The following is a 20362-nucleotide window of genomic DNA, read 5'->3' on the forward strand; positions in this document are numbered from 1 at the left end:
GCATTGCTCAGTGCTCATCAAGATAAGTGTACGCTTAATCCCCTTTATCTATTTCACCCCCCCCCCCACCTCCCTTCTGGCCACCACCAGCTTGTTCTCTGTATTTAAGAGTCTGTTGTTGTTGGGGTGCCTGGGTGGCTCAGTTGGTTAAGCGTCCGACTTTGGCTCAGGTCATGATCTCACGGTGCTTGAGTTCAAGCCCCGCATCAGGCTCTGTGCTAACACCTCAGAGCCTGGAGCCCGTTTCAGATTCTGTGTCTCCCTCTCTGCCTCTCCCATGCTCATGCTCTGTCTCAAAAATAAATAAATATTTTTTTTTTCTTTTAAATTTTTTTCAACGTTTTTTATTTATTTTTGGGACAGAGAGAGACAGAGCATGAACGGGGGAGGGGCAGAGAGAGAGGGAGACACAGAATCGGAAACAGGCTCCAGGCTCTGAGCCATCAGCCCAGAGCCTGACACGGGGCTCGAACTCACGGACCGCGAGATCGTGACCTGGCTGAAGTCGGACGCTTAACCGACTGCGTCACCCAGGCGCCCCAATAAATATTTTTTTTAAAAAAGAGTCTGTTGTTGTTGTTTTGGTTTGTCTCTTTTTTCTTTGTTCATTTGTTTTGTTTCTTAAATTCCACACAAGTGAAATCTTAGGGTCTTTACCTTACTCTGATTTACTTCACTTAGCATTATACTCTCTAAGTCCATCCAGGTTGTTGCAAATGGCAAGATTTCGTTCTTTAATATGGCTGAGGAATATTCCATTGTGTGTATATCACATCTTCTTTATCCATTCATTGACGAATGGACTCTTGGGTTGCTTCTGTATCTTGGCTTTTGTAAATAATGCTGCAGTAAACATAGGGGCATATATATCTTTTCAAATTAGTGTTTTATCTTTTTTGGATAAATAATCAGTAGTGGGATTACTGGATCATGGTATGGTAATTCTATTTTTAATTTTTTGACGGACCTCCATACTGTTTTCCACAGTGGCCGCACAATGCACAGTTTCCTTTTATTCCACATCCTCTCCAACACCTGTTAATTCTTGTGTTTTTATTTTAGCCATCTCTAGAGTGATATAGTTGCATATGCTTTTTGTAAACTGTGTAATATAATCACAAGATTCAGACACACTTGAATTTGAAACTCACCTCTGTCACTTTCTAATCATATAACCTTGGCTAAGTCCCCTTCTCTTTCTGACCCTCAGTTTTCATGTCTGCAAAACAAAAGTAATACCTACATCTCAGTGTTGCCAAGACGATTATTGTGATAACATGCAAATATCAAATCTACAGTAATGATCTGTGTTTGATTTCATTTCCCTTCTAATCGGCTAGGTAGCTTTTTTTATTCATTTTCCTTTTTCACTCAAAATTTGGAGGCTTGGTATTTGAATCAGGTTGAGCTAAAAATATCTCAAATATCTCAAAATATATCTCAAATATATAACCCCAAATATCTCCGTGGCTCAAAATAACAATGGTTAGTTTCTTCTTTGGGCTTTATGTCCACGTCAGGTTCATGGGGGCTCTGCCAGACAGCCAAAGACCTCCTCTTGACACAGTCTTCCTTGATCACCAAAGAAGGGGCAGTGGTAAATTACATACTGGCTATATAGGGGTTTTTTTTTGTTTTTATGTTTATTTGAGAGAGAGGTGGGGGGAGGGAAGAAAGAGAGGAAGACAGAGTATCCAAAGCAGGCTCTGCGCTAACGGTGCAGAGCCTGATGTGGGGTTCAAACCCACGCACCATAAGATCATGACCTGAGCCGAAGTCAGATGCTTAACCGACTGAGCCATCCAGGTGCCCCCATGCTGGCTTTTAAAGGCTTTTGCTCAGAAGCAGCACGTTTTCTGCCACTCATATTCTAGGGCCCAAAGTGAATCCTACGGCCCCATCTCACCTAGGAAAGCATGCAATCCTACCACACACCAGACAGAGGAGAACTGGTTGGTATATTGTTGAACACCAGAGACTACCCCCAAAAAATCTAAGGTGAGTTGACTTTAAATTACAATGAAATCTTAAGTTACCTTGACATAGATTGAGAGTGAGGACTTCAGAGCAAATGAATAAGTAAGCAAATGAATCAGTAAGACTGTAATGGCAACTGTAAGACCTTCTTGAGAGAACAAATTACTTGAAGGATATTAAGTGTTCATTATTAGTACAGGCACTGAGTTGCAATCCAGTCTTAAATATTCATCACAACAGGCAGCGAGCAAGCTGCTTGTTAGTAGATTACCAATCAGCCCTAGTGTCAATATGCACTTGGCAGTAATAAAAGTACATTTCTTTCCAAATAAACTGGAATCTAAGCTTGTCGTAATTTAAAATGAACTTTCTCCTGGCTACTTGCTTAACTTTGGATTATTTTACTATGTTTACACTGCATTTTTTTTTTATCATAATCACTCAGTTGTTTATTGATTGCTTGCTCTGGTAAAAATGCAACATCTAGGCTCTGGATCTGGACTGCCCGGGTTCAAATTATGATTCTGCCATTGTCTGTATGGCCTTGGGCAAGGTACTCAACTCTCTGTGCCTCTTTTCTCACCTGTGAAATGGGGATGATGATAACACATACCTCATAGGATAGTTCTGAAGATTAAATCAATTAATACATAGAGTACTTAGAATAGTACTTGGCATACACTAAGTAAGTGCTTGATAAATATTAAATACCATCATCATTTTTAGGCACAGTGGAGAAATGCAAAGGAAGTTTGATGCAGGCAGAAATTTTTATATTTTGTTTGCTATTGTATCCCATGTTTAGAACAACCATGTATCAGGCACTCAGTAAATATTTACTGAGTGAATCAGTGAATGGGCTCTACCCTCATGGAATTTAAACACCAGCCTGATCCTTGGTTCCCTTCTAGGATAATAAGAGAACTCCCTTCTCTTTAAACTATCTTGACCAACCTTGAACTTTCAGTTAGAACCAGGCCCTGACCTCGCCGACTGAGGGTTTGAATTTCCCCTTCACTTGCTAACTCACTCAAACAAATTTTGGCCACGAAGCCACTCTCGAGTTTTGCTGACTTCTCTTCATACCCTCAATTGATGATGCTGGCGTTACAGTATCGAACCTCTCACAGCAGAGGCTAGTGACAATGAAGTCACGCTAATGACGATCTGGATGGTTGTGATGTTATTTAATGTAGCTTTTTGCCCTACTGAGTTTCCTGTGTTCTTACTGTCAGGAAGGGATGGGGAGACACTGAAAATGTTTGGGCATGTGAACTTCAAAGCTTATGTGCTCTCTCCCCCCAACCAGCCCCCCTTCCAGATGACCTCTGCTCTCCCAGACCCACACATTTCACCCAAATCCACTCATCAGCGCGTGTGCGCGCGCACACACACACACACACACACACACACACATACACACCTTCCTTTCCAATCTTCATCTGTGTGTGTGCTCTCTCCTCTTCCCCCTTCCGCTTCAGACTCTGTAGAAGGCCACACATGATCTGGCTCTGCCTGCCAGTCCTTTCTCTGACTTCCTTCACCTCCCTTTTCCTCTTACTACTCCACTCCAGCCACTCAGCTTTCTGGTTCTCTGAAGCGTCCAAAGCACCTTTCTGCCTTCTGCACTTGCCGCTTCTCTGCTTAGAAAGCTCTTTCCCAGGTACCTGCCCACTCACTTCAGAAAGGTTTCTGCTAAAATGCGACCTGTTCCAAGAAGCCGTTCTTGACCATGTCCAGAATAGCTCCTGGCTCCATTTTCTTTCTGAGCACTTATCTCTAATGACACATTATGCTTTGTTACTTACATATTGTCTGTCTCCCCCATTGAAATGTAGGCTCTATGAGAACAGACACTGAATCTTGAGTCCCTAGTTAGCACTCAGTAGGTGTTTATTGACTGGAAAGCAGGAGGAGAGGAAAGGGAAGAGGAAGGGAGGGAAGGAGGGAGAAAGAACAAACAAGGAAATGAATGTGTGTGTATTTATAAATGTTGATAAAGTGCTTTAAGAGAGACTAAAAGTAAACCTAATATAGATGGGGAGATCAGAAAAGCCTTCTTTGAGGAGATGCTATTTACTTACTTATTTTTAATGTTTATTTAATTTTGAGAGAGAGAACATGCGGGAGTGGGGGAGGGGCAGGGAGCGAGGGGGGCAGAGGATCCAAATTAGGCCGTGCACTGACAACAGCAAGCCTGACGTGGGGCTCGGACTCACAAATCGTGAGATGGTGACCTGAGCCAGAGTCAGACACTTAACCGACTGAGCCAGCCAGGTGGCCCAAGGAAATGCTGTTTAAAACAGAGACCTAATGTGTGGTGAAGACCAGAGCAGGTGGAGGCGAAAGAATGTGCAAGGTTCCCAAGCTTGAGGTCTGCTGGGGCACAAGAAGGGCAAGTGGGCGGGGGAGGCATGGGCCTGGTCACAGTGCTATAACACAGCGACAGCCCTAATGAGGCTCATCTGGAACAAAGCAGGTTTGCACAAAGGTGCATTTCGAGGGTCGGGGGAGTCATGAAGGAGACGGGAAAGCAGAATCATTCTGTAAGGCACCTGCCTCCATGGACTTCTGAAACCACGAGGCTCTTTCCCAGCTCCTTTGTGGGTTACTTGCCAAACAAGCCACCACAGCTTCCGTTCTGTCATCTGAACGGTGAGCATGATGACACGTACTCCTGTTGTCGTCAGCGCGGTCCCTGGCACCTGGGAGCCACCTCATCACTGTTGGCGCACTCTAGATTTCCCGCACGCAGCGCTCACAGGGGAGAGGACCCTGCCACTGAGTAGCACAGGGACGTCTTATGGAAGGACGCGTGCTCCTGACCCGCATGAGAAGAACGTCCTGGGGCCGGGTATCCGAGGGGTGCACTGGCGGTCTGCAAGAGGAATTCAGGCAGATGCAGAGGAACATTTTCGTTTTCAGTTATGTGTTTTCTGATGCATGTTACAATAAGTATTAGCACATCAGGTCAGCTGCCAGAGAACTCATAAAGAAGTTGGTCTGAAGTTAGCTCACAGGAAAAGGCCGTGGATACTGGAACAGGCAGCACATAGAAGCCGCAGAAGTGAAGGTGATGAAGGGTCGGCTGACGTTCAAGAAGCACAGACTCAGCAGACCCAGTGTCTGTGAGCTGAAGGAGGCAGAGGAGCGGAGTGGCCTTGAACCACTTTCAAAGTCAGACTCTGCAGAAGAACCGATAGGACGTGGGCTGGAGAGGCCTGGCGTGGGAAGCCAGGCAGTGGCACTCCCACGGCTCGTGGAGAGAACTGGGTGGGACTTGGCAGGACCCAGAAAGGCAAGCAGACCTGACGGTGCCCAGGGGAAGAAAAGAGCGATCTTAGGGTCTTTTTCTAAGATGCCCATTGACAGAGAGGTTGTCTAAATCAGGGCTATGGCTGAGCTTGTAAATAACAAGGAAGAATGTGCCTGGGCCCACATTTAATGGCAGAGTCAGTCTTGTCTGTCAGGTTTTCTTCCCCACTAGAAATACACACTCTGCTGCTGACCTCGTCAGAGATAGGGAAACCCTGAAGACTGTGTTGAAGGTTGAAAAGTAAGATTGAGTGTGTGATTTCTGCCATGAATCAGCGGCAAGGGGACGAGGTTAGGCGGGTGGGACTGTGGCACTCAGGCATGTGCATTTGGAGAAGGTCAGTTCAAGGAGCCAAGAATAAATTACACCGCTGCCCAGGGGCCAGCCTTCTTCCTCGCCAGCCAAAGGAAGAGGCATTTGGGGCAGCCAAGGAAAAGAAAAGGATGTGTGCTGCTTTTCCGAATGGGAATACCTTTATCGTTTTGCTAATGTGAAGCTTAAAGTACATGCTTATTTGAAAAATCAAAGTGATACAGAAGTACATAAAGTGAAAAGTTGAAGTCTCTCATAATTCTATAGATAACAACTCCTAACATCCAACAGCTGTTTATAGAGCACCTACCACATGGCAGGCACAAACATGATTTTAGGAGCTTCAAATATATCCATAATTACAACAAAGATCTTTGTCCTTATTGGGCTTATAGTCTAGAGCTGTGCTGTCCAATACAGTAGCCACTCGCCACAGGTAGCAATTAAATTAATTAAAAGGAAGTACAAATTAAAAATTAAAGTTCTCCAGCCAGACCAGCCACATGTACATAGCCAGGTATACATAGATTTGTGTGCATACATATGTGTATATATACATGTGCATATACACATACACTTGTGTTTGTATGCACGTGTGTGTATATACTTGCGTGTGCAATTATGTGTAAATGTGTATAGATATACCTGTATGTGTGTATGCGTGTATGTATATATATGTATACCTATGCATATATGTATCCATGTTTATATACATACTTGTGTGTGGATGTATGTATGTGTGTTGGGTATATGTATGCATGTATGGATATATGTATGTGTGTGTGTGCATATATATTATATATATACTCATGGAGCACCTGGGTGGCTCAGTCCATTAAGCGTCTGACTTCAGGTCACGATCTCACAGTTTGTAAGTTCAAGCCCCACGTTGGGCTCTGTGCTGACAGTGCAGAGCCTGCCTGGGATTCTCTCTCTCCCTCTCTCTGCCCTTCTCCCACTTGCACTCCCTCCTCCCCTCTGTCTCTCTCTCTCTCAAAATAAATAAACTTTTAGAAATGTATGTATAGGTGTACCTGGGTGGCTCAGTCGGTTAAGCGTCCGACTTCGGCTCAGGTCATGATCTCACAGTCTGTGAGTTTGAGCCCCATGTCGGACTCTGTGCTGACAGCTCGGAGCCTGGAGCCTGCTTTGGATTCTGTGTCTGCCCTTCTCTCTGCCCATCCCTCACTAGTACTCTGAGAGAGACTAGTACTAGTCTCTCTCTCTCTCTCAAAAATAAATAAAAACATTAAAAAAAGTTTTTTAAATAAGAATATATGTATATTCTTGTGTGTATTTATAGGCATGCACATGTATATATATTTGTGTATATACATGTGTGCCTATGTGTATGTATACGGACATATCTAGGTATATGATAGTATATAGATTATATTGCATATATGCTGTACCTACTGTTCAGAAACCTACTCTTATCACTTACCAATCCAGTATGGGAATCTTCCTTTATCAGTAAATAGATCAATCACATTAGTTTTTATCCTCATATTGTTAGATGCTTAATTTCAATTTTCCACTACTATAAACAGTATAACTGTGACCGCCCTTGGAACTTCTATCCTTGTACATTTCTCTTAACATGACTTCTCAACATGACTTCCGTGAAGTGGACAGAGACGATGAGTGTAACCTGTGGAGCACCCAGTGAGAGCTCGGTGCCAGGAGGACTGTGCCAGGCTGTGCAGAAGGCCCTAGAGTGGCCATTTCAAGGAGCCGCTGCCCCCTCCCTAGAAGGGGCCCTGAGGCTTTTCACAGCCCGCAGAGCAGACTGCCCTCCTTGGCCCTGCAAACGTAATGCCCAAAGCTACAGCCAACAATTCTCCATGGCGTTTTGGCTTGGTTGTTTGCTTCAGAAGACTCCCACGGTCTGGATGTAGCCGCGTGGTGCATTTACTAGCCACCTCCTGGGTACCTGACTCCGCATGAGGCGCCAAACCTGTTGAGTTCTGAGAACCGTCTAGTTTTACGAGCTCACAAAAAAGCCTTTGTGGCAGCGCCGCTGTTCATTAAACCTGGATCTGAGCTATCCACGCGGTTTTGTTTTGTTTGTTTGTTAACAAACAAGAGGCCAGGATTGGCGTGGAAAGGACGGCAGTTGTGGGGTGCTGTGTGAAGAGCGAATGCAGTGTTATCAACCTGGACAATCTGGGTTGACTGGTTTTTGTTTCCCCAGTGGAAGCCCAAAAGAAACTCTAACCATTTGGGAGTTTTTATTCCTAAACTAACTCCCAGCTCCCTTGCCCTTTCGGAGCCGAGGAAGCGGAGACGCCCCGCTGTTAAATGTATAAATTCTGCCTTCAGATCAGGGAGCTCACCAGCTCTCCGACCCCTCCCCCCCCCCCACCCTTCCGGGGAAAGAGCTCCCACTCACTCCCCCTCCATGACACGTGGTGGGTATAGAGTCACCGCTAACACAGCTGTGGGCTCAGGAATGTCCCTACCTACAAGCAAGTGAAAGCCTAGAAACCCTAGGACTTTGTGATCATTTTTGTCACCCTGTAGACATGTAATCCACCTGAGCTGTCTCCATCAGAGGCTGAATGGGATGACAGAGAGACACGATAGGAGCCTAAGACTGGACTGGGGTCGGGACTCATACAAAGCAACTAGAAGGCTTTGTACGGCCCACTCCAGGATGGGGAAGCCTGGCCCCATCCTCTGGGTAAATCTATGGATGTGTGTGTGTGGATATATATTATATATATACTTGTAGAGCACCTGGGTGGCTCAGTTGGTTAAGCATAGTCAGGGAGGAGGCAGGGAGAGCAGCCGCCTTCCCTCCAGCCCCTTCCAGGCTCCCTCCAACTTCAGTGTGACCCGAGCCCTGAGTTGCAGGAGGCAGACATCCGCCTGTACACTTGCCTGAGTTCTCTGCCTGTGTTCTCTGGGGTCCACCCTCACGGTTCCTCCTTGCCTCAAAGAGAGATGAAGGAAACACGGTCCTTTTCCCCTTCCCCCCTCCTGCCCCAGGCCCCCTGGCAGCCCTCTCTGGACTTCGCCCCGTCTCTGACTCAGGCATGGCTAACCCACACACTAATCCACACTGCCTCCGAAACAAAGTACAGAAAAGTGATAGATCAGAGGCCTCATTTAATGGGAGCTTAAGTTTCAGGCGTGGTGCTGCTGGCTCAGTTCAATGGAGATTTACAACAGCAGGTGCAGGGGAAGCTTAGATTGAGGCAGAGGGATTTCGTGTGTTGGGGGAGGGGGAAAGGAGAGGGCTCATTTGATCTGTCTGCTACTGGAAGAAAAATAAACTCCATTTGTTCTTTTATTCTTTTAAGAAACAAAAGGGATAAAAGAAATTTTAGGCCAGTAAGCTTCCCTTTTATTCTTCCCTATTTCTCAAATAGATCAGAAAATGATCCGTATTATTAACCACCTAGTCTTCCCCCAAAATATAAATTAAAAAAAAACAACAACATTAATGTTCCTCCATACTTACAAATCTCATGGTAGCAAGCTCAGCAAGGCTGGAGCTCAAGAAACACAATGGAAAAGAAAAGACTTCGGTTTTTAAAAAGCTCCTCTGAATGACTATGAGAACAAGAGGCAGACAGCAATTTGAGAGGCTTTTAAATGTGCCGTGAGTTCAACTTTTGATTCCATCCTTTTCTACACATGGACAATTAGCCATAGCACGGGTTTGTGTGATTAGCAGACAAGCCGAACCCTGAGTGATTTAGCCATTGTAACTTGGGTAAGAACGCGTTTCCCAGTGACCCATCCCAGCCAGAAATGACACCATGTTATTCCCACACTGTCAGTTTTTTTGGCATTTCTAAAATAAAGTACAACTTTGTCTTTTACAAACTCCCTCATGGGCAAGGAACCTTCGGTACTATTTTTAAAACCAGCGACAAGACTGGACCTGGGCCAAGATTCTGAAAGGAGCAGAAATAGTATAGCTCGGTGTGGTGTCTCCCAGCTTCCTACTTGGCCTGTACCTCCAGGAAGCCTTCTGAGCGATCTTCTGGGTGGAGCTCTGGGCCTGGCCCCCCAACACTGAGGAATAGGGAGGGTCACGGGTACAGGGCTGGCTTCAGGTGGTAGCACGTCAGACACACGTCTTGGGGGACAGATGGCCTCTGGCAGGTCCTGGAACAACTATCCGTGGAAGGAGCATCTGGGCTTCTATTTCCCTTTCTTTCTGAAATGTCAGATTGGACCATTGGTTCTGAAACTGCACAGTCCCCTGCTAAAATAAAATGATGGCCGTCTTTCCCCATGCAAAGAAAAATCAATGAAGCAGATCAAATTTTCCCCATCGTAAGTTTATCGAGCTATTCAAAACCACCAGAAATGTCAGCACTTTGAGAGGGGACTTCGAGTAGAAATGGCAAGTTTATAATTCAGTAGAATGGATTCAACAGGGTGAAAACGATGAGCCTGTTGGGAAATGCTCGTATTGAGACATGCTGGTCCGTGCACTTGTCTGCGATCACTGTCAGGAGCCCATGTGCTCCTTGGGAACAGGAGGGTTTGTGAACACGAGCTCTGGTGTGAGTGGCTCTGTGGGCACTTCCCGCACTTGTGGACAGGTCTCATTCCTGGAAAAGGGGCCCAGAGTCGAAATGACAGGAGAGAGATCTGATGTTCCAATAACAGGGGATTATATAACTGATCAAAACTCAATGCCTGCCCTCCTTCTCTCTCTGCACCTCCCCCACTCGCACTTTGTCTGTCTGTCTCTCTCTCTCAAAAATAAACATTAAAAAAAAGGGGGGGCATCTGGGTGGCTCAGTCGGTTGAGCCTACGACTTCGGCTCAGGTCATGATCTTGTGGTCCATGAGTTCGAGCCCCATGTCGGGCAGGCTCTGTGCTGACAGCTCAGAGCCTGGAGCCTGCTTCGGATTCTGTGTCTCCCTCGCTCTCTGCACCTCCCCCACTCACTCACCCTTTGTCTGCCTGTCTCTCTCTCTCAAAAATAAACATTAAAAAAAAAAAATCAATGCCTGCCTTTTTAAAGAAATAGCCTCAAACATGGTATTTCGGTTACTCTGAATGCTGAACTTCAGGATCTCTTTGTCCAAGGTGATTTGGCTTGATTTGATAGGGGAGCGTATTACCCACATATGAAATCCTATTACTTAATATGATACAGTATCACTACAGTTTCTACAAAGTCCTTGGTGCCTCCCTCTGTAACCACATAATCTGAAGATAAAGAAACTATGATAGTAGAGCTAGGGCAGTCAGAAGAGCTGCCTTGGAGAGATTTTTCGGAGGCATCTTAGAGGAAATGTTTCAGAACAGTAGTGGCTGTTTCCTCGTTTCAGTGATGAACCAGGCTGTCCGTTTCACTTCCCGAAGCCGCGCACACGTTCAGCACCAAGAGCTGTTTTCCCACCGACTGCATCCTGCTTTCTGGGCCTCACTGCCAGCTTGACCTTGCACCCTGCTATTAAAAATGCAAGATGCAAAGCATATTCCTGACCAGTTTTCTTCCTTCAGGCTTCCCCCCAACGTGTTTTCACACACACACACACACACACACGCACGCACGCACGCCTCAGATCTCGGCTAGAATTCTGGGCAGTCACATCCTCTCGTGACCATGCAAGTCCTTCCCAGTCCACGACACATCCCAAACCCGCCTGATGATAAAAGATCACAGCTGTCATCTCTTCCTTTTGTCAACTGTTTTCCAAAACCGAGTTTGCTGGAGGCTTCAAAAAGCAGTGTGACTGGTTTTCGTCTTATTTTTTAAGATGGTGGCTGACACATGTAAAAGATCATATGATACATATGTTACAAAGCACAACTGCGTAATAAATACCCACGGACCAGTGCTGGCACCTACTCCCACCCTCAGAGGTAACCACTTTCCTGACGTGTGTATTTATCATTCTTTCTTTTTAGAACTGTTTCTTCTGGGACGTATGGCTGTTGAAACCATGTAGCATTCAGTTTTGCTTGTTAAACAATTTACGCGGCCAACTGAAGCTGCTCTCGTGAAGTAGCCTTTTTAGGACTCGATCCATTTCCGCACATAGGGCCGAAGTCGCTCAAAACCATCAGGGAGCTGTCTGTCTGGCATTTCCTGCAGAGACAGTTTATTGGCTCCTCAAGAATCAGTGCTATTGCTTTACAGCACATTGGTCTGATTCAACTCTTTTTTTCCTATTACATCCCTGTTTCCGCCATTCACGTATTGGAGAAATACATAGTGGGTGCCTTCTACGAGCCACGCTCTGGGCTAGAGATCAGCGGCAAGCCAGGGGGAGCCCCCGCTCCCGCTGGAGCTCACGGCCAGCCTCCTCTCCTTCCCTCCTCTGTCACGTGAGCCATAAGTGCAGGCCGCAGGCTAGGAGAGTCCAGGCCCTTGAGCCACATATGGCGAACAAAGGGGCCATGGGACCAGTGGGCTGAGAGCCCAAGGGGAGGTTTATAGAAGGACTTCAGGAAGTGGTCAGCCTCCATGGGCCCCATCCTGGGCCCTCTGTGGCCTCACCTGGATATTCCTGACTCTGGATTTCTTTGATAGGCTCACACACTCTCCCAAGCATATTTATGTCATTAGCACCACACCTGCACAGGAGGCCCCGCTGCAGGGTATAGACCAAGGGCTCTACAGTGAAAGAGGAAATCAGCCCTGTCAGCGCTAGAGTCTGACAGATGACAAAGATACAATTGCCTGGGTACAAAAAGATACAATGGAACCTCTCGAATATATATACTTTGTAATCTTTATATGATATAATGTAGAATATAAATATAATGAATCCAAAGGATGTATGTATAATTCATGTAGTCTCACCCAGCTTCCACACGGGCCACCCACCAGAATAACTGACATCCTGCAATCCCTCTATAAAATAACATGGCTAATGCCAAAACCCTGACCCCCCTCAGCCCTGGGGCCCATCTCCACATGCCGGCATATCTGTTCTTCCTACTTGCCTTGTGTGATTCCCCAGAGTCCGAAGCCTGCGCTGGCCACTTGTACTCTATCGAGTTGCAAGCTTGAATTAAATGTTCCTACATACTGATGAAATACGAATTCAGAAAGAAAATCATGTCAGTGAAAACCGAATTGAATGCTTTTGAAAGACTTCAGTCAAGATGAGTCACTTAAAAAATGCTTTTGAATTAGGTGTGAACAACTTGAGTGTAAAAGACTGAAGGGAAAAAAGTTAAAATGTAGAAGAATTCTGCTCTCCGATTGTGCAATGGGTGTCTTTAACTTCTTATTCCCCTTGAAATGGACTAAAAATGGAAATTGTGCATGGTACGTACTGGTTTTTTTTTCTTTTTAAGACAGAACTCTGTTCAGCAGACAGTACTCAAGGAAAACACCTGAGCTTTCCCTCAGACATTAGTGAATAAATGGACATTTATGTTTTAATTCTAAATAAAATTTTACACATATGTGAATATACAACATACAATGTAAACTATGTGTGTGTGAGAGAAATTGATTTTTAATGATCCCCTTCTTTGAATGACTCTCAATCACCTTCAGTCCCAAGCACATTTGAAAAAGAGGACTTCTATTATAGTTTTGCCTATGCACTTACCAGGACTGCCCTACTCAAGGGTGGATTTATGGTCAGCCAACCTCCCTAAAAGATTTCTGATGTGATGGCACTTGCTGAGGATGATTTGGCTTTTTATTTTGTTTGGTTTTGTTTTCACTTGCCAAACATTTATTGAGAGCCATGAGAAAAGACCCTATTTTAGAAACAATGGTTTGAAGAGAGAGAGAAAAGGCAATGTCAGACTGCTGGATGGATGAGGGAGGTCATGACCTCCCAAAGCTCTGCCCTTTCTGACCAGTCACACTCCCAGTCGACCTTTTCTCTAACCACCCCGGGAGCCAATGGAGCCAGGACCCCTGCTCCAGGGCTTTGCTGGGTGGCGGGAGGGCAGGGATGTGACCTGGAAGGTGGCCGGATGTTCCCAAACTGCAGGCAAGCAGAAGGATGAAAAGGCTAGCCTTGAGTAACTTGGGTCCAGATGAGAAAAGCGCCCCTTGACTAGGCTCAAATTATATTTTTTGACCCTAGTTCTTCCCAATCAGTTGTGAGGAGCCTTTCGAACTGTGAATAGTATCACTTAAAAGGGAAACATTTCAAATGCTATTCTAGCATGCCCCCCCCCATGTATCCAGCCATGCAAGTGACGTGCTTCTGCTTGAGTGCACACATGCTCACATGTGTACGTGTGTGTGTGTGTGTGTGCATGTGTCCTCTCATGTGTGTGCTTTGGAAGGCCTCCGATGAGGGCTGCTTCAGCACCAGTCCAGACAAAGGCCTTGGACACAGCGGCCTCCTGGTACAAGATGCTTGATTTTGCTCAGCACCTAAGGAATAAAGCCAACCTTATGGAAAATAGGTTCTTTAGAAAAGGTTCCCCGAGCACCAGAATGATTCAAGCCTGCTCCCTGAGAGAACACACAGAAGAGAAGTAGGCAGACTGGAGTAGGAGTACAACTTCATTTCAGCCGTCCCGGGAGGATCATGTGCTATTCAGCCATCTCTCCATTTCCGCTTTGTTGTTGCTGGAAACGTGGGTCCCTGCAGGGTACAGAGCCATGGAAACCACTCTTGCACTCTGCTCAAGTGCAGGGACTTCAGTAAGTGGAGACGGGGAGAAGGGAGCAGAGAGAGAGGTAGCATGGACACAGGAGCCCTATTTTGTTGCTCCAAGGAGTAAATGGACCCCTGCCCAAGAGATCCCCAAGCCCTCCAGAGAAAGAAATTGCAGGGGCATGAGTCATCCCCCATTTTAGAAGAACACAGGGGTTCCAACCCTGAGGGGGTTGGGGGCCTCCCTTATCAAGACTGGGCAACTGGAGTACACAGATCGTGCTTGGTTAAAGGCTGGGATCAGCTTCTGGCTTATTATCTATTTAACTAAGTGGATTAAATGAGAATTGACTGGAATTGTACACTTCGAGTTCCCTTACAAAACACCGTTATCTCATAAGCTGGCTTAATGGAACAGGCTGTCAGGGGCTTATTAGAAGTAACTGAATACAGCGCCTCACAGAGCAACGATCCAAAGGAGGGTATACAGAAGGCTGGGAGACCTCACACCTTGTGTGGCTACAAAAGACAGGCCTGAGGTGTGACTGCAAACCACACTGTTCAGCATCCACACCGGGGGACAGGCCCAGGTCTTCCCAAGAAGAAAGGCATTTGCCACTCATTCGGTTTAAAAGCATTTCTTCCAGGGGTACCTGGGTGGCTCAGGTGGTTAAGCATCTGACTTCAGCTCAGGTCATGATCTTGCAGTTCGTGGGTTTGAGCCCCATGTCGGGCTCTGTGCTGCCAGCTCAGAATGTAGAGCCTGCTTCCGATTCTGTGTCTCCCCCTCTCTTTCTTTCCCTCCTCGCCTTGTACTCTGTCTCTCTCTCTCTCAAAAAAAAAAAAAAAAAAAAAGTTAAAAGCATTTCCTCCATGTTATGGCTGAATTGAGTCTTTCATTGCTCTTTTGTATGTGTGGCCTCAGCACATATGAAAGATAGCAGAATGGAGTGGCTAACAGGATCATTTTTGGAGTTAGACTGCAAGACTTTGAACCTCAGCTTTGCCACTTACTAGCTGAGTGACGCTGTGTTCCTTAACTTCTCTCTGGCTCAGTTTCCCCGGCTGCAAAGTGGGTTTCTGCGGAGATGCAACAAGCTGATATGTATACACCTCTTAGCATAGCGCCTGGAATAAGTGATGATCTAAGTGACCGTTCAGCGATTGTAACCGTTACTCTTGTCACAGAAAAAACTTCATCGCATTTCATAGCTCTTGTGCCCACATCTCCTTCCGCTGTTAATTGCAGTGTGAATTTGGAATGAGCCACGTTCATGGAGGAGATTCTGGATGGGAGGCCTCGGGCGTGGAAGAGCTCAGGTCTGTGATCAGCAGGACATTTTGAACCCTGACTTTGCCAGGGATGGCCATGTGACCTTACACAAGTCATTTATCTTCTCTGATCCACGTTTCTAAAGTGCGTGCGTGTGTGTGTGTGTGTGTGTGTGTGTGTGTGTGTGTAACTTTCACTACAGACTTTGGGTAAATGAATGTAAATCCTGCTTTGGGTGAATGTTGATATAATTATGAATAATGCTCAGAGACTGGTGTGCTCTCCCAGAAACATGCACATTGTAGAATACTTGCTTTGAGGGTGACAGATATGTTGGAAAGAGTTGATGGTTTGGATGGAGGTCGCTCTTGTGCAGTTCTTTGTGCACAATGGAAACAATGGAAACAATGGACTCTTTTTGAGGGAAGTTTTACTTTAGTTGTGAATTTAGGACTTTTTATTTTCCACCCAGCATTTGATAGCCTTATTTTCCTGTTGTGTTCATTTGAGTTTAATTTACCAGTAATCTGTAAACACTTCTGTCAAACAACCTGCTCTACAGTTGACCTAACTCTTTGCAATTACACGGACTTTGCTTCATTATCTCCAAAGCAGAATGTACAATTGCCATGAATAATCGATAAGTTTCAGGAATCGATAGTCCAGTAGATGATTCTCTTTCATTCAGTCTAGTGGATGAACATCATATTACTCACTTTCCAAAAAAAAAAAAAAATTGAAATAAACCATATGAAAAATTGGATGAATCTTTCTGTTTGACGGAAAATGAATTACTTTAAATAAAAAATTTAGCCTGTTTGGGGGTGCCTGGGTGGCTCAGTCGGTTAAGCGGTTGACTTCAGCTCAGGTCATGATCTCGTAGTCTGTGAGTTCAAGTCCCACATCGGGCTCTGTGCTGACAGCTCAGAGCCTGGAGCCTGCTTCCATTCTGTGTCTCCCTCTCTCTCTCTGCTACTCCCCCGCTCATGCTCTGTCTCTCTCTCTGTCAAAAATAAGTAAACATTAAAAAAAAAAACTTATCCTGTTAGCTGAATTGTGTACCTTGTGTCTTCTTATTTTCATGCCTTTTTTTGTTTGAAAGACTAGTAGGGAATATTCAACACTCAGATATAATTGATATAATTTCCCATATTTTAAATGGCTTAGAGTGAGGGTTTAAGGAAAGAAGTTACATGATTGAGTGAAAAGCCATAACCTTCCAGGGCTTCTTCTGGTTGGTTATTGACTAGAGTGAAAAGCCATAACCTTCCAGGGCTTCTTCTGGTTGGTTATTGACTAAAGGACAAGCTGGCATAGCTCAGGTAGGGTTGCAATGCCAAGGGTAAGCATAGTGTGATATCAATCCCTATACCTGTGGATCTCAACTCTTTTTGGTTATGAGTCCCTGTAAGAATCAGGAGGAAGTTATGAACATGCTCCTCAGAAAACAACACATTCTGTCCTTTCCACAAAGCTTGGCATAGAATTCTGGGGAATTCACATGAGCTCCTGACTTCCCTCCATCCATTCCACTATCACCACAGTTCACGGAACATGGGGAGGCTTCCTCTCACTGCTCTTGACCATGCTGATTTTTTTTAATGGCATGAATTGGACATTTCTGGAAACCAGAAGTTTAAAACTAGTCAGAGAATTTTTATGATACAATAAGAAATATACATATTGGCCTTTGTCCCCAGTTCCTGGCACACAGCTATTAGAACCCTTGGAATCTCCAGAGTGGTAAGAGTGTCCAGTATGCTAGGGGGATGACTGGTGGTAAGGGCCCCCCCCTCATCTGCAGGATGGAGGGCTGGTTGCCAGAAAGACAAAGGCAAGGCATCTCCTCATTTCACACCCACTAGGACTGATCCAGATGATAACCACAAGCAGCGTTGAGGATGTGGAAAAATCGCAATCCTCTCACACTGCTGGTAGGAATGTCAAATGGTGTGGCCACTTTGGACAACAGCCTGGCAGTTCCTCAATAGGGTAAACATAGAGCTTCCAATTCTACAATTTCACTCCTAGGTATATACCCAAGAGAAACGGAAATGTATATCTCTACAAAAATTTGTATATGTAAAACTAGCAGCATTATTCATAATAGCCAAAATGTGAAAATAACCTAAATGCCCATCAACTGGTGAATGCATGTGTGAAATGTGGTATAGCCATACAGTGAATATTAGTCAGCAATAAAAAGAAAGGAAGCACTGATGCATATATTACTACAACTCGGATGAACCTTGGAAACATTACTGTAAGTAAAAGAAGCATGACACAAAAGATCATATATTCTCTGGGTCCATTTATATGAAATGTCCAGAAATGGCAAATCCATAAAGACAGAAAGAAAGCAGATTAATGGTGCCAGGGACTTGGGGTAGAGTGAGAAAGTTAACAAGTATGGAGTTTCTTACTGAGGTGATAACAATATTCTAAAATGGATCATGGTGATGATGGTCGTACAACGATGTGAATATACTAACAGCTATTGGATTGTATGCTTTAAATGGGTTCAGTGTATGGTATATGAATTATACCTCAATAAAGCTGCTCCCAAAACAGAATACAGGCTCTGGATCCAGGCTGTCTGTGTTTAACCCCCGTGGAAGTTCTGGTGTCCTGAGACAAGGATTCGGGTGCAGGTACTATATTCGGAAAGATGTTTCAGGAAGCATAGTCAGGAAGTAGGGAAGTGAGCCAGGGAAGGAAGGAAAGCCAGTGAAGGGGCATTAATGAGTGAGTTATTCTTGTGGGCAGCTGGAGCTCCATCCTCCCGGGACTGAGCAAAGGCTTTGGAGACCACACTTCGGAATTGTCCCCCTCCAGGGGGTGAGGAAGCGGGGCTGTGCCCACAAGTGCTAACTTCCTAGCACACAAAGGCCAAGCATGCTTCTATAACCAGAGAAAGCCCTCAGACAGGAAGAGAGACAGAGAGAAACAAAGAGACAGAGAGCGAGAGCCATGCAGGTACTTGAGGTAGGAAGCAGTCAGAGTTTGTTCCGCAGACTGACAGGTGACATCCAGGGTGACTGAGTGGGTATGGACAGGGCGTTGGCAAGGTCTGCTCACAGGGGTATTACTTAACCTCTCTGTACCTTGGTTCCTTCATCCTTAAGATGGGAAAATAATAGCTCCAATCTCATAAGGGTACTGCAAGGATCAATGAGTTCATGTATCTGAGTATTGGAGACAGCCAGAAATACTCATCTTGAACCTTTCTTTTTTAAACTTCTGACTTATCTGTGATCATTTCACTTCTGAATTGGCTTCTAACAAGATAGAGAATAAATCTAGCTATTATAAGTGTCAAAGAAAAATAGAAGCCTTGCCGAGAATAGTCTTCTTATTAGGCTGTCTTTGTGTGTTATCAGCTTTGAATGGCTGCCTTTTGAAAGACACCATACGCTTTGTTAGCACATTAGGCAGATGCCCAGCCCAGCAAGTTCTGTTACTGGAACAGCTCTGTAATCTCTCATCCTTGCTATTCTATTTTACGGAAACTGTTGGTGGGATTCAAGCAAGAGAGGTTCATCATAGCCCTCTCTGGTACTTTTCTTTGTGTCTCCCCATTTTTTTCCCAAAGCTATGTTCTGAGGATAGTAGACCCCAGGGAGCTCTCTTTCTGTGAAACTTTTACAGAGAGGGACTGAAGCCAGTGGCTGCCATCCCAGGCAATTCTGAGTTCTACTTCTATCAAAGGCATTTATACTCAGTACATTTCATTGCTCATGGATGATTGAAACAGCCCAGTGGGGGAACAGCCAGGGAAAAATAGGGTTAAAAAAAACCCCAACTGTGTTACATCGAGCTCAAGCTGTCATGATTAAAATTTAATTTAAAGATTTGTTCACCCAAGAAAATATCTCTGGATTGTTTCAGGCTGTGACTCTTCAATTAAGCTGACTTTTCACAAATCCAAAATTGCCGTGGATGAGCTCTTTACTTCGCTTCGGGATATTGCTGGAGCTCGGAATCTCATGAAACAGTTTAAGTCTGTGTATGTTCCTGGAAATCATACCCACCAGGCAAGTACATATGTTTTAAAGTAACCGTCTAATCTGTGTTGTATTTTTAGGATTCAGAGACCACAAAAAAAAAAAAAAGTTTCCATTTTAGCCTCCCTAAAATGAGGGATTTGTTCTAGATGAACTCCAAGCCCCCTTCTAGTTGAGAGTTCTGGGTTCCCCTGAATCTGAAAGCTTCTTGATTCGTTTGTACCACAGGCTTGATGCAGGGAGACGAGCACTGGACTGGGGGGTCAGTCCCTGCTCTATTACTGTCACAAACCTATTTTATAACCTTAGGCAAGTCCCTTCCCTTCACTGGGCCCCAGTTACTATAGGTGCAGGTAAGGGGCTGGCCTTATGTGATTCCCAAGCTTCTAGATCTAAGCAGTCCCTAAACATTCTGAACAATTAGAATAATAAAATTACCTAATAATATCATAGCAAGGAAAAAAGAAGTTGGTGATCGCAAAACCTTTGTCATTTAAAATCCCCTCACCACTTCCTAAGGACGGTAGGGGAACTCTAGAAGGATGTTTTGACTGGTGACCAGGAAGGTAGTATCAGAACCCAAGATTAAAAGCTCAGTGAGGGAGGGGCCCCAGAAAGAGCCAGGAAGGTTAAGGAGCAAAGAAAGGCTGGAGTCGTTGAGGCTGGGTAGTGTCCATTGGACAAGGATAGAGACAGAACTAAGGTTTCTCGTGGTCAAAGATGAGCCTTCCAGGAAGAACACATGTTCCTGACGGAAAAGATGATTCGTGGGGTGTGTGCAAGCATCTCCTCCTACGTATCCCTGTGAAATCTCACGAAAAGCCACTCCATTTGCCAAGGCTCTTTGGGAAGTTGAATGTGCTGTCAGTGAGGGTCAAGTTCAGCATCCAGATGCTGATGCTTTAAGGTGGGCATGCAGACAAGAGC

At 45.1% G+C, this 20362-nt stretch overlaps 1 protein-coding gene across 2 annotated transcripts in view; it reads left to right on the forward strand.

The window, feature by feature from the left end:
- SCFD2 (sec1 family domain containing 2) overlaps nt 1–20362 on the forward strand; it is a 405099-nt gene that overhangs the window by 351526 nt on the left and 33211 nt on the right. For both annotated transcript variants that reach the window (XM_058722603.1, XM_058722602.1), the window contains exon 6: nt 19320–19465. In XM_058722603.1, coding sequence (XP_058578586.1) covers nt 19320–19465 — 146 coding nt within the window. The remainder of the gene's footprint in view (nt 1–19319; nt 19466–20362) is intronic.

This window comes from Neofelis nebulosa, chromosome 3 (genome assembly GCF_028018385.1).
Source record: "Neofelis nebulosa isolate mNeoNeb1 chromosome 3, mNeoNeb1.pri, whole genome shotgun sequence".
NCBI lineage: Eukaryota > Metazoa > Chordata > Mammalia > Carnivora > Felidae > Neofelis > Neofelis nebulosa.